A 14661-nucleotide genomic window follows, 5' to 3' on the forward strand; every position below is an offset into this window, starting at 1 on the left:
CTCCTAGGCTGTTCATGCACAGTCTCTGGCATGTAAGCTGCTCCTTGGATTGTGCAAACAAATGACAATAGTCAATATCTCCGTTCCCAGACACAACCCTAGGAACCTCCGTCTTGCAGAGTCCAGTTATGCCTGCTGGATGCTGCAAGCTTATATGAGTTCACCATTTTAACAAAGAAATCGGTATGTACCAGGCTTGGTATCCCAAGGGGAGTCTCTGACATGCTTCAAACCAAACGCACTCCTTCAGGTAGAATAAACAAACAGCTTTATTAATATCAAAGATCGATTTTAAGCGATTATAAGTCAAAGCATAACAAGTCAGCCTTGGTCAAATGAAATAAAAGCAAAACGCATTCTAAGCTGACCTTAACACTTTCAGTGCCCTTACAAACTTAGATGCTTCTCACCACAGACTGGCTGGTTGCTCTTCAGCCAGGCTCTCCCCTTTGATCAGCGCTTCAGTCGCTTGGTGTGGTGTCTGTAGATGTAGACGGAAGAGAGAGAGAGAGAGAGAGAGAGAGAGAGAGAGAGAGCATGGCAAATGTCTCTCCCTTTTATCATGTCCTTTCTTCCCTCTTGGCTTTGCCCCCCACCCCCATCCCAGAGTCAGGTGAGCATTACCTCATGGCAGTCCCAAACTGACCAAAGGAAGGGGGGGTGACTCCCTCGAGAGTCCAACAGATTATTTTGTTGATGTCTAGGCCAGTGTCCTTTGTTCCTGTGAGGCTGGGCTAGGTTTGTCCCACACATGCCCTGATGAGGTATGAACTGCCTCTCAGCTCTTGGAGAGTTTTTGCCTGCATCATGAGCCTTCTGAAGACACCCAACATGACAAACTTTGCATTGGATACCACACAATCATTTTATAAAGATGAACATGGGGGTGTAGAGTATTTCCCCGAGGTTCAGAGCGTCACACAGGCTCTCAGTCATTAAGCTTCTTTGTGGAAATCAGATGAAAGGACTCTCTTTCTAAAAGCATTAAAAAAAATGCTTCAGGAAAATCTCAGCATTAACACAATACCCAAGGGCTCAGACAATAACAATAGATTAAAGCCTATAATTACATAATATTTCTTAGCTTCAACAGAAGTTCTATTATATATAAAATATACTTTAGGGAACAAAAGTCTGTAGGGACAATCTGCCCTGGCAGCCAAATGATTAGTTATTAGGCCTTTTCTGTCTCACTTTTTTGATTGTTAGTATAATTTCAAGAAAGAAAAGTGATATGAAATATTAGCCACTGTCTCCTTCAGTGATGAGCTACATCACTCAATACTATAAAAAGGGCAGGGGAATACCTACTTTTCATATGCAGTACGGCAAAGAAACGAAATTTGAAACTGCTCTCACTACTATGCATTTTGTGATGTAGACATTGGATAAATCCTACTTATTGTTTCCGAATGAGATTTTTTTTTTCCATTGTTCAAAATTCTCTTTCCTGCTATGTGAGGCAATAGAAAGGATAAAAAATTCTTCTGCAAAAAGCCAGGTCATGTAATAAAACAGGGAGCCTGCTGCTATATTTTAAAGCAACTTGCTTGCCATATTCTCTGCATATTCTGCAGCTTGCCCTATTCATTTTGTACCTGTATACTTATGAAAGAGGAAGGGAGGTGGATGCTGTGATATACACAATTGGAACAGTCACAGACACACGCAAAGTGCACCTTCCTTATGGAATTTACTCACTCTGTGCATAGCTAATATACAAACAACGCAATTAACCATATGTTAACCATAGCCCTCTTATGGTTAGCTGTCATATTTTAATAATATTGACTGCTACTTTACCATTGGCACAATAATTAGAGGGACTTTCTTTATCTGTTACTGCATTCTTAACTAATGACAACCAGGAATTGCCAACCCTTTTTTATTTGCCGTGATGCTTCTTTAATGGATATGCTTTAAATCAAATTTTTCTGATTAGAAACACATTTCCACATCCACTATAATATTCTCTTAGTTGAAGTCTCAAACATACATTTCTATTTCTCAGATAAAGGCTTAAATTCAGCAGAATTTTATCTTCAGCTTTTCCACTGCAAACGACTTTGGAATATACCTTTGCACGTAATTCTGCTTATATGCTAGTAGTGTGACCATTTGCAGAATTAATTAGTGTAGAATTTGTATTTGGTTCTAGTTTAGACAAATTATATGTGTGGAGATAGGGCATATCACAGGGTGAGCTGGCTTTTAGAGGAGTTGGGACTCAGCTGCACCTGTGCCAGGCTTAACTCACCTCCCCAGATGAATGAAATGAGAGCAAAAGGGCCACATGATGGACAGCATGTGAAAAAACAAAAAAATTGCCTTCTGGAATTGAAGAGCAGATAGTGAGCAGAAAGGAGAGTTGTGAGCATTGTTCTACAGAGTGGGAGGCTGGTCAGGAAAAAGCCTCTGAGAGCTAGTCTATGTTGGTCAGGGGAATTCTTTGAGTTTTGTGTTTAAACAACAAATTGTGCCCTGAGATAAGGGCCTGAAATAGACTTGTGTGTGTCATTCATTCCTCTTTGGACTGGTGAGACAGCCACCAGTGTACAAGGGAAATGGAGAGAAGGACAAGGAAGTTAGTGATAGCAGAGAGTGGAGTTCAATAGTATGTCTGCATGTTCTACAGAGTATGAGGAAGTCAAAACTTGCTTTATACAAACACAACATCTCTACTTGGATATTAAAAATAGCCAAAGAGGCAGCAGTTAAAAAAACAAACAAAAAAGATCATTAGAAAAAGTCTACAATTTTGTTAAAACTACAGAAAAAGGCAATGAGGCAAATGTTGGAAAAAATACAAAAGTACAAACAAAGGCTCCTATCCTGCACAAGCTGAGCATTAAGTACATGAGTACTTAATCCCATAACATCAATTGGACTGTTCAAATGCTTAAACTTAAGTATATATGTCAACAGAGAGAAAATTGTGAGCATTTAACTCTAAATTCCTATCATTCCATAAGAAGTGCGTGGGTATCCCACAATACAGTATGATTTCCCACAAGGCAGTATGCCTGAAGATGGCATGGAAAACACTGGGATGGCTTCCTACAGTGCAGTATGCCTTCTGCAGTACAAACTGACACTGTCTGGACAGAATGCACTGGCACCAACAGCCAAGTGTGAACACACTCTGCTGAAATAGTTTTGTTGTTGACATTGTATTGGCTGAACTTTTGCTGGTAAACTTTCTAGTGTGGACAAGGCAAGGTTTAAAAACATTTTAAAAATAACAAAATAAAAAAGAATGAAAAATGAAGTTTCACACATACAAGAAAGTAGGAAAGGTTAAAAAAGTGCCTTCCACTGCACCCTTTCTCCCACACTTGCGTTGTCTGCTTGATTCTGCTGTTACAATTAGCTGAGCATCCACAACTCCTGAAAGGTGTGCAGCACCTCAGAGTCAATAGGACTAGTCACAATATTTAGTACCACCATCACACTTCAAGCATTGCCACTTTGGATGCCAATCCAAGATGGGGCACCTGTGTCCATCTTTAGTTTGTAAACTCTTTTTGAGTTGGGATTGTTTATAGTTTGTGTACATGCATATTGTTAGTGCTAACCAAATTAAATGACCAAAAAACTTGGCTAACGCAGAGTTAAGGTTGCCCAGTGGTCTCTCGTGCCCTAACAGAACGTGTAGAATGCATAACTTAAGCTTCTGAAAAACAAAAAATGAAAACTTAAGGTGACACAAATGTGAAAATTAGGAAATACAAAGTTATGCTTCCCCATGCAACACAGTCTTCACTCTGCTCTCCCAGGAGTTGGCAATAGCCCCACTGGAATTGATCAAGTAAGAATGATTCACTTTGAGCCTTTTCCCCCTGCACCCCCAACTCAACTTTCCTCCTTGCCACTCCATGCCTCTCATAAGCTTGAAGGGGCCACGGAGAGGCGGGAAAGTTGTGGGGCTGTGAAGTGTGCCTATACCAGTCAGAGACAGCAAGGGGCAGAAGAATGGAGATGCAGAGTCCTACCTCAAACCTGGGCCCAGTATATGTGGAGCGGCCTCTCCCTATCCATCTGCAGCAGAGGAGGCTGAGAGGTGAGAAGTAGCCCATTCATCTCAACTAGATTTTCTCAGCAGAATAAGAACATCCCATGGAGATGAATACAGCTAGAAACAGTAGGTCTGAGATGTATGAACTGCACCATTCATCTCAGTGGGTGTTCTCATGCCGCTCCTCAGTGTCAGTACTTATGAACCTGTCCTATGCACTAAGCATGTTGTCAGTTCTCAACTCTTCACCTCCTCATGTGCTCCAAACGTTCCTGTTCTCAGCTCCCCATCCAGAGGGGTAGGGTCCTCCCCGATCCGGACACACAGAGGCAGAAGGGAGTTAAGGAGAGGGTCTCACATGAGGGGGGAGGGGAAGGGGCTCAGACTCCCTCAGAGGGGCATGACTCCTCCAAATGTCAGCTCAGATAAGAGGGTCAGGGAGAGGGTCCCTCCAGAAAATGGAGTCACTTCTAAAATAGCTGTATTACTCAGAGCCCATTTCCCAAAAGTATAAAACCACTTTGATGCAGACAAATGGTAGTAACATTCCCACTGATCATTCTTAGATTTCTGACAAAGGCAGAGTTTAAATTCACAGCGCATGGGTGCAGCTTAGGTTCAATAGCCACAGCATATTCCTTTGAACTACCCAGCTGTTGGAGCAACAGCCTACCTGGGAACCATCTTGTTTCAGCAGGGTCCTAGTTTTGCTGCATGGGCATGTGCACATTTCATTCTTTGTGGCTCCACCTACTTTTGTAACAACTCCAAATAACTTCTTCAAGATAACTGCCCCAGAGGGGCAGTGGGTGCCATCCACTAGCTGAGATAAATCCCGAGCGACAGGTTAGGGAGGATCAGAGCCACAGTCTCAGCCCTAGATGAGTGCAAAAAAGTTGGAAGAATTAGTTGATTTTGTAAATAGTAGAGGCTGTATCTCAGGAACCCCATACTCAAATGATCCCAAATTTGTACCAGTAACATTACAGAGAACCACATGAGGCACACCAAATTTCAAGCCAATCTGAGTAAGCACAGGAATTTTAGACCACTTAGAAGAGCCAACTTTTAAACGGAAAGTGAAGCTTAACCTAAACTTAGAGCAGAGCTGGCACTCTGTTATAATATGGTATTGATGCTAACAGGTGCAGAGTTAAGGCCACAGTGACATTTTTGTTTAGGCCTTGCCTACACCACCTCCCCAAGAGGCGGTTGCTAGAATTCTTCTGTCAACCTAGTGCTGTCCACACTGGGGGGGGGGGGGGGGTAAGTCAGTTTAGATACGTCTCTCGGGGTGCGGATTGAGAGATGTAGCTATACCAATGGAAATTCCTAGCATAGACCAGGCCTGAGTATTTGATGTAGCATTGCCACCCGTGCGGAACAGAAACCTGGGCCATCCAGGAGGACCCGGAGCCCATCAAACCGGACAGCTGGTGGCAGGGTATATCCAGCACCTTTGCGGATTTCCCAGGGCAGCTACCACCAAAAAGGGACTCTCCTGGGAGAGCCTGGACAGGAGCCAACCCTAATTTGGAGCCTCATTGTCAAAGCCCCTGCGTTTTCCATTGACTCTGGAAGGAGGCGGCGGCGGAGTGCGCAGCAGCTCTGCCACTCAGGCCCTGCCCCGCTGCAGCCCGAGCCTCGGAGCGGCAGCCGCCCCCAGCGCCAACCCGGCGGGAGCACGATTGCTCTGCCATCCATTGGCCAGGGCTGCTGGCGGAGGGAGCTGAAGCCCTCTCTTCCGATAGCTGCGATTGGTGAGGTCTGGTTTCAAGATGGCGGCCAACGCGACGACCAACCCGTCTCAGCTCCTGCCGCTCGGTAACTAGCGCCCCCGCCCAGGGACAGGGGGGTGCTGGGCTTCTCCGGTCCGGGGTCGGGCAGGCTGGCGGGAGGGACGGTCTCGGGCTCCCCTCCTGAGCGCGTTGGGGCGGGTCTCGCGGGCCCTCGGTGCCCTTTGAAAGAGGAGGGAACTTGCAGGGCGCTGACGTCTCAAGGCCCGGCCCCGGGACCCGCCCGCCCGAAGCGGCGCGTGCCGGCGGGGCTGCCTTTACCCATACGCAGAGTACGCAGCTGCCGGGGGCACCAAATTTCCCGCTGCCCCGCGCAGCTGCGTGCTGCTCCCGCCCCTGCTCCGGCGCTTCCCCAGGGCCCCCCGCCCCTGAGCTCTGCAGCAGGTCCGGCCTGCTCTCAACCGGCGGTGGGAAGTGCAGCAACCCAGCCCCGCCGCCGGTGAGTGCTGGGGGTGGTTCCCTCCTGCCCCGCAAGCCAGCGCCCCACCCCCCGCGGAGGCCTGGGGCCTGCCCCCACCTGAAGGGGGGCTGCATAGGGCCCCAGAATAGCTAGGGATGGCTCTGCCGAGGTGGGGTGGTTGTTGCTGGAGCCCCCCCCCCCAATCCGGCGTGTCTGCGGTGCCTCCCCCTCCCCCCAAAAGCATGTTCTTAACTCGGGTGCCGCCGCTAGCCGTGAGGGGCAGACCGGCTCCTCCGGCAGTGGGGCCGCGATTCCCAGCTCGAGGAGACCCAACCGCCAACTCTGGCCCAGCTCCCTCGCTGTGGCAGTCGGAGTCCCCAGACAGCGTCTGTGGGGTGCCCGGCTGTGGGCTACGCTCCAATTTTAACTTGTTTAGATTTAGTGCAACTGTCTCTCTTCCCGTTGGGGAATCATACCCCCAGCTACACGTGCAGAGACCTGTCTGAAGACTCATCAATTCAGCACTTGTCTACACTTAAAACGCTTCAGAGTGGACACTACCTATCGCAACGGGAGGGGTTCTCCCATCGCTGTAGTTAAACCACCTCCCTGAGGGCTAGTCTAAGGGCTTGTCTACACTGGCACTTTACAGTGCTACAACTTTCTCGCTTAGGGGATGTGAAAAAAACACCCTGGCCCCCCCCACCCCCCAGTGCAGCAAGGTTCAGTGTTGTAAAGCGCCGGTGTAGACAGTGCACCAGCGCTGGGAGCCGCGCCCCTTGTGGAGGTGGTTATTTAGAGTGCTGGGAGAGCTCTCTCCCAGTGCTCTGCTCTGACTACACAAACCATGTTAAAGCACTGCCAGTGTAGACTACCCCTAACTAAAAGCTACATTGGCACAGCTGCTCTGATGCATCTGCACTGCTGAGAGAGCTCTCCCAGTGGCATAATTACTCCACCTTCGCGAGAGGCAGAAGCTGTGTTGGTGTGAGAGTCTTTCCCATTGTCATAGCACTGGTATGGACAGTGCTTAGGTCACTGAGCGATGCAAATTACAGTTTTTTTCACACCCCTAAGTAGCATAAGCAATATCAATGTAAGTGGCAGTGTAGACTTGCCCTGAGAGGCGGTAGCTAGGTCAATGGACTTAGGTTGCCTTAATGCTGCTCAGGGGTGTGGATTTTTCACACTGCAGACCAAAGTAGTTAAATGGACCTAATTTTCTAGTGTAGACCAGACTAGTTTGAGTTTAACCCCAGGTTCCTCTATAACCTTTAATTGAAACTGCTAGCCAGAGTTAAATACTGAGTTGCCAAGAGTTCACTGCTAGTTTAACTGGAGTTAAGTGTACACTTTTTTTTTTCGAGTGAGATATACCCATTGATATAAGTAGGGCTCTGCATGGGCAAAGGGATTTCCCAGTGTGAATCTGATGCAGGGTTTAGGCTTTTGTTAATGGCCAAGTAAGAGAAATCTCTTGTCTCTGTGTTATATATATATATATATTTTTTTAAGTGACTTACGCCTGGTCTGCCCTTAAAACTTAGGTCAACCTAGCTATACTGTTTGGGGTGTGAAATAGTCACAGCCCTGGCGAGAGAGTTAAGCCAGCCTGAACCCCATTGTAGAGACAGTGCTAGCTCAACAGAAGAATTCTTCCATAGACCTAGCTACAGCCTTACAGAGAAGTGGATTTACTATAACAATGTAAGGTTTCAGAGTAACAGCCGTGTTAGTCTGTATTCGCAAAAAGAAAAAAGAAAAGGAGTACTTGTGGCACCTTAGAGACTAACCAGTTTATTTGAGCATGAGCTTTCGTGAGCTACAGCTCACTTCATCGGATGCATAGCATATCGTGGAAACTGCAGAAGACATTATATACACACAGAGACCATGAAACAAAACTTCCTCCCACCCCACTGTCCTGCTCGTAACAGCTTATCTAAAGTGATCATCAAGGGAGGGCCATTTCCAGCACAAATCCAGGTTTTCTCACCCTTCCCCCCGCCCCCCCCACAGACACACATACAAACTCACTCTCCTGCTGGTAATAGCCCAATGTAAGAAAACCCCTTCAGTTGCTGTAAGTCTCTATGCTGCAGCTGTGTTATTGTAGCATTTCTAGTGTAGACATACTCATACGCGTCATTACAAGAGGGTGGAGTGACTACAGAAGAACCTCAGAGTTGCAAACTGACCAGTCAGCCACACACCTAATTTGGAACCAGAAGTATACAATCAGGCAGCAGCAGAGACAAAAACAAAACAAAAAAAAAAACGCCAAATACAGGAGAGTACTGTGTTAAATGTAAACTACTAAAAAAAAAAAAAAAGGAAAGCAGCATTTTTCTTCTTAATAGTAAAGTTTCAAAGCTATATTAAGTCAGTGTTCAGTTGTAAACTTTTGAAAGAACAACCATAACATTTTGTTGAGAGTTACAAACGTTTCAGAGTTATGAACAATCTCCCTTCCTGAAGTGTTTGTAACTTTGAGGTTCTACTGTGTATAGTACCAAAACAAGTTGCAACTTTTCTTTTAACATTTAATAAACTGAATCTGCAAAATGCACTTTCTTAACTGTTCTGGGAACGTTCTTTCAAGCAAAGAGATGGTGATGTCAAAAAGCAGTGTGTTGCTGGGGGAGGAAAAGTAACCTCGGTGAGCAATCTCTTGGCAGCTGACCAATGGTTGGTTGGTTAGTTTCTCCAACAGAAATAAATATTTTTCGTCAAATTAACTTTTCCTTATGTAAGATTATATTTCTCCCAAAGATTTCCTAGAATCAGGAACATTAAGAAAAAATGGTTTATGATTAATAGGATACAGACAGAAAATGTGTTGAAGGTTCCTAAAATGTAAATTATTGATATACCCGGAAAGTGCCTATCACATTGTGGGCACTACCAAAGCAGATGATGAACAGTAATAATAATATTCTACCTTCACTACGAAGTCAGTTGCTACATACTTAAACTTGGGAGGATTATATTTTTATCCCTAAATATTGGTAAAAATTGATTTCACTGTACACAAACTTATGAAAAAAATATTTCCATCGATACTTTAAATTTACAAGGGCAAAGTAAGAAAAATGTTGCTTGAGAATTTATTAGAGTTTGATATAAGGATATTTGTATATTTTGACAATTTATTTTTACATTATAAAGCTTTAAGTTTTTGAATTTCAGTGTCTGTCATTAAGTATTTGTCAGATTCCCCCATAATTTACTGTAGCTGTGAAAATTTAAATGGATTAAAAATTGGGTGAGGGGAAATGCTTAAAGCCCATAATTTTGCAAAGCTGTGAAAATATAGATAAAAAGCTTAAAAATAAACATCTGTCAAAATTATAAAAGTGAAAATTAAATTCTGCTAAGCCGATATATAGTGCTCAATGTGTTCTAGGTGTTTTACGGATATTTTAGGATGCACCTTATGAATAATAGGAGATATAAAAATAAAAACTATTTTTGCATATACATTTTTGAGTATTCTTGGCAATAATTTTGGAATGTGTACAATTTTGCCACATATTCTTTAAAAGGAATGTGTTAAAAAGATGACTATTTAGTATATGTTTAAATTTAGATGGTAATCTTGTATAAAATATTTTCTGATTTACAGAGCTTGTGGACAAGTGTATAGGTTCACGTATTCACATTGTGATGAAGAGTGATAAAGAAATTGTTGGCACACTCCTAGGATTTGATGACTTCGTCAGTATCCTTTAAATGGAATATTTGCTATTTACCAATTTTCTTTTTAGAATAAGCTTAATTATTTAGCTGTTTGTTTGGATATTTTGAATTAGGTGGCTAGAATGTATGCTTCTACATCTTGCATGGATAAATATGCCACTCTAGCTGAAATTATTTTAAAAATTAGGCCACACCATTTTTATAAAATGAAAATACAGGTAAAGTTATTAAATCAAGGATATTTTAGTTTTTTGTTTTCCTTGACGGTAGACTTCAGATATGGTGTTAGAGGATGTTACAGAGTTGTAAGTATTGCTTCTGTTTCTTTGTGGCTACTGTGTGCTTTTTTTTCTTTCCCATTTACAGAAAAGGTATATTGAATTAGGAAGCAAACCATTTTGACCTCTTTAAAAGATTTGACACACCTGAGTAATTTAGGCTTCAAATTTAAACTATTTGTAAATAATCCAATGGGAATTCATCCTGTACAGCCAGCTCTTAAATAGCTGTGTGTGGCAGGTGGCAAAGTCAGGTGCTGAGTGTGCTTAGCACACCTCCAGGCTTTGTGGTTTGGCTCTCTACTCTGACTGGTAGGTAACAGGTCATCTGCAAACCAGCTATAGAGCACTTAAAGATGTATTGCCTTTGCAAAAGGTGAAACATCTTGTACCTCTTCTTCACTGCAAACAAAGAAAGTGTTTTTGAACTCAACCTGGTAACTCATATGAAGGCTATAAATTGCCTGGTCTTTACTAGGATTTCACATTGTTAGTTGACTCGGGTTAAGGATTTTTTAATTTTTTTTTTTTTTGGGTACTGAAGTCGGCCTCACAGAATGGCTGCCACGCATTTTGTCATATTAAATGTTTTAACCTTTCCTGTTTGGCACCCTTGATTTTTTTCCCCTGAACTCCATGTTGAATTCTCCATTAGTTTGTTTGCTTTGACACACAGACAAAGAGTTAAAAAGTAGGTGTAGTCTGGGATAAGAAGGCATTTCTTCTCTTATCTTGCAACGTTATTCATGTTGCCAGTTGAAACTCTTTTTCTTATAAAGAAAAGGAGTACTTGTGGCACCTTAGAGACTAACAAATTTATTTGAGCATAAGCTTTCGTGAGCTACAGCTCACTTCATCGGATGTAGTTCACGATGTAGCTCACGAAAGCTTATGCTCAAATAAATTTGTTAGTCTCTAAGGTGCCACAAGTCCTCCTTTTCTTTTTGTGAATACAGACTAACGCGGCTGCTACTCTGAAACCTGTCTTTTTCATATGTTGAGGCCAGTGGAGGGTGTCCCAAAACTGTATTGTGATTCATCTAAATTCTGTGTTACTCTTGGTAAATAACCCAGCCTATTATAGCGCCCTGTGTAACTACAGCTCTTACAGAATAAATCTGGATTTGTGGTAAACTTTATATACTAAATATTTTTCTTCCTAATGTTTGATCAGCGAAATCACACCTGAAGGAAGAAGAATCACAAAATTAGATCAGATCTTGCTAAATGGAAATAACATAACAATGGTAAGTCAGGTGTACTACTTGTTTTTGACTGGTTTTTAGTATATGTGGAATTCAGTTATTGACTAATTCATTCAAGTAAGATTGAACTCATATTTATTTTAAATTTTAAACACATGTTCTGACAGAATAATCCTATGAAATTTCATACTGTAATCCTAGTCTTAAATTTCTTGATTACACATGTTCCATGTTATGTTTTGAAAACAAAAGTGAAAATGTAAACATGAACTTAGTTGTATCTTAATGTACAGTAAACTTAGAACATAATACTTCTGATGCATGCGAATGAGGGCTGAAGCAGTAATTGATTATTGTAGGTCTGATCCTACAGCCAATATCTTATTTTTCCTATTGCCTGCTATGAGAGTATGGGCCTGATTTTTTCACCAGAGAAGCTTAAGGCCCACTGTAATCAGAGGGACTAAGTACTTGCTTAAGTGTTGTAGGATGAGGGCATGAAGGACTAAAGACTGCACAATAAATACCTATCATGGTAATCGTTTTGTCTATTGTCTTTAAAGAAAAAAAATCTTCAATTTTTGTTTCTTTTCTTAGAGAGAAATGTCAGTAAAATAAATGATAGTTCCTATATCTTTTTTACATTTCTTTCTTTAATATTTATTGAGTTAAAGCATCAGCTCTTAAACTGTACTCTGAAGAGAGCACGTGGTGCTGTCTTGCCTATTTGTTACAACTGCATCTGCGAATGTCCAGGCTCTTCATTGCAAAGCAAGTCTGTTTATAAAAGCAGCTGGAAATGAGCAGCCAACCTGTATACCTCTATTTGGGGTTGCTGCTACACAAGACGAAGAAGAAGAGGCGACAGGAGCAGAAAAACTGTTCCTCATTTAGAAAGCAAACTTTATAGTCTACCTACCTTTAAAAGTGTGCTATTGTGTTTTTAAACTGAAAATCTTCCCACCAACTGAATGCCAAAGAATATTAGTAGCAGTTTTTTATCTAGATATTCCTTTTTATTGTGTTGAATGTTCCTACATTCCTTGGTTTCTCATTCCTGAAACATATCTACGCGTGCATTTATCTGGTGGCAACAGATTCCCACTGGAGTGAGGAAAAAGTTTTATTCCATCATGACTTGTTGGCTAAAATACATATATAAAATGAGAACATTTACACTGGTAAATGTTCTGCTCAAGTATTAATCAGTCATGGTATAAACCAGGGGTCTCAAACTCAAATGACCACGAGGGCCACATGAGGACTAGTGCATTGGCCTGAGGGCTGCATCACTGACACACACCCCTTGCTGGCCCCGCCCCCACTCCATCCCTTCCATGAGGCCCCGCCTCTGCCCCACTTCTTCCCACCCCTTTCCTGCCCCCATTACAACCCCTTCCCCGAAGTCCCCACCCCAAGTCTGCCCCCTCCCTGCCCTCAGGGGGTGCGGGGTGTGGGCTCAGGGCAGGGAATTGAGGAGCAGGGTGCTCAAGGCAGGGAGTTGGGGTGAAGGAGGGAGTGTGGGGTGCAGCAGGGGTTTGGGGTGCAGGCAGGGGGCTCAGGGCAGGCAGTTGGGATGCAGCAGGGAGTAGGGGGGTGGGGTGCAGGAGGGATTCAGGCTCCAGCCCGGCGCCGCTTACCTAGAGTGGCTCCAGGGTGGCAGCGGTGCACACTGGGGCCAGGGCAGGCTCCCTGGCCCCGGCCCCGCTCCGTCCGGGAAGCAGCTGGAAACATGTCTGTGGGGGGGGGGCGCGAGGCAGAGGGCTCCGTGCGCTGCTTTTGCTGCTCCTCTAGGTACCTCCCCGAAGCTCCCATTGGCTGCGGTTCCCCGTTCCCGGCCAATGGGAGCTGTGGGGGGCAGTGCCTGGAAGCCAGGGCAACGCACGGAGCCCTCTGGCGTGCGCGCCTCTCCTCCCCCCCCCCCCCCCCCCCGGGCTGCAGGGACATTGTGCTGGGGGGGCTGTAGTTTGCCCACCCCTGGCCTGGAGGTAGGCCGTGGCCGGGGGGACGGGGGGGTAAGGGGTACTTGGCGGACTGCAGGAAATAGCCCCGCCAGCCACGTGTTTGAGACCCCTGGTATAAATGATACACAATATAGGCTAGAAAATTTAAGAGGAATAGGAGATTAGCAAGCACAGGAAGTTTCACAACATTTCATTGTCTTATAAAAGCTATAATGTCACTCATTTTATCTGATTATTTAGCGGCTCTTTGTAAGAGTAGAATTAGGGGGTGATTTAGTTCAAATTGGGTCAGTTTACCTATAAAAGTACACGTGTGTTATGTTCTAGTATTACTTTAAATTTTCCATCTGTTGTAAAAATATGTTCAGTAGTGTTTAATAATAAATATGTACAAAGCCATATCTGACAATTCTCACTTTAAATCTTGAAATCAAACGTGTACTATGTTTCTTCATACTGTATCTCTTAAATTGTCCTTTTCTTATACAGCTGGTTCCTGGAGGAGAAGGACCTGAAGTGTAAATTGATTTATTTGTCGTCTGTGAAGACTCTTGTTATATATTCTGTTATCTCAATGGAGTGCTTTTAGTTTTTGTTTACATTTGAAGTTGATATTTGATAAAAGGTAAAATTTCCTATTCAGGAAAGATTCATTGCTGATGCTGACTTTGTAAGTTAAAATCATGACTTTATTATAAAGACTGATCTGCTGTCAGAATAAAACAAACATTTTCTTTTTGTTAAATATGCTGGTTGTTTTTTTTAATGCAGTAGAAAAGATATCTGCAGTTATAATAATCTTTAAAAATAAAAAATAGGAAGAAACAAGGCACTTGAGATCAGAAAGTTAAGGCTGAGACTCAATCTCTAAGTGGCTCAGAAGTATGCCCATTCTCACTTATATATGGTTTAAAATAGTACCACTCAACAGTAAGTAGATTCTTCTGGATGCTTTTCCTCTAGGCCCAGAGGGCTCAGCTCATTGGATGTGATTCCATGTTTGTTAGAGCTTTTCTAAATAAAGTAAGAAAATGGTGCAGTCTTTAATGTAATGGACAAGAAAAATGGAGATTGGCTCTAAAGTATGCCCCCTGCAGCTTATTCCTTCTTTACACTCTTTCCCTTTGGTCTCCTCCTGCCTTGGAGGAAGATCATAGCTGCCTGCCATTACTGCATAGATGTGCAGGAGAGAGGGGTGGACCCTGGTGTGGGTAACTAATGAATTGCCTAGTATCACCAGAAAAGGGAAGGAGAATCAGTGGGAAGGGCTTGGTGAAGGAGGAGACTCCAGAGGTTGGAAAGTA

The 14661-nt window shown here is 43.4% G+C and overlaps 1 protein-coding gene across 1 annotated transcript; it reads left to right on the forward strand.

Annotated features, from left to right (window-relative positions):
• Positions 1-5615: 5615 nt before the first annotated feature.
• On the forward strand, positions 5616-14079 carry LSM5 (LSM5 homolog, U6 small nuclear RNA and mRNA degradation associated). Its single transcript, XM_074943257.1, has 5 exons — positions 5616-5839; positions 9837-9932; positions 10188-10215; positions 11363-11435; positions 13847-14079. Exons 1-5 carry the CDS (start codon positions 5794-5796, stop codon positions 13877-13879), a joined length of 276 nt encoding a protein of 91 aa, XP_074799358.1. The 5' UTR covers positions 5616-5793; the 3' UTR covers positions 13880-14079.
• Positions 14080-14661: the final 582 nt, after the last annotated feature.

The sequence above is a fragment of the Natator depressus genome, chromosome 2 (assembly GCF_965152275.1).
Source record: "Natator depressus isolate rNatDep1 chromosome 2, rNatDep2.hap1, whole genome shotgun sequence".
NCBI classification, from domain to species: Eukaryota; Metazoa; Chordata; order Testudines; family Cheloniidae; genus Natator; species Natator depressus.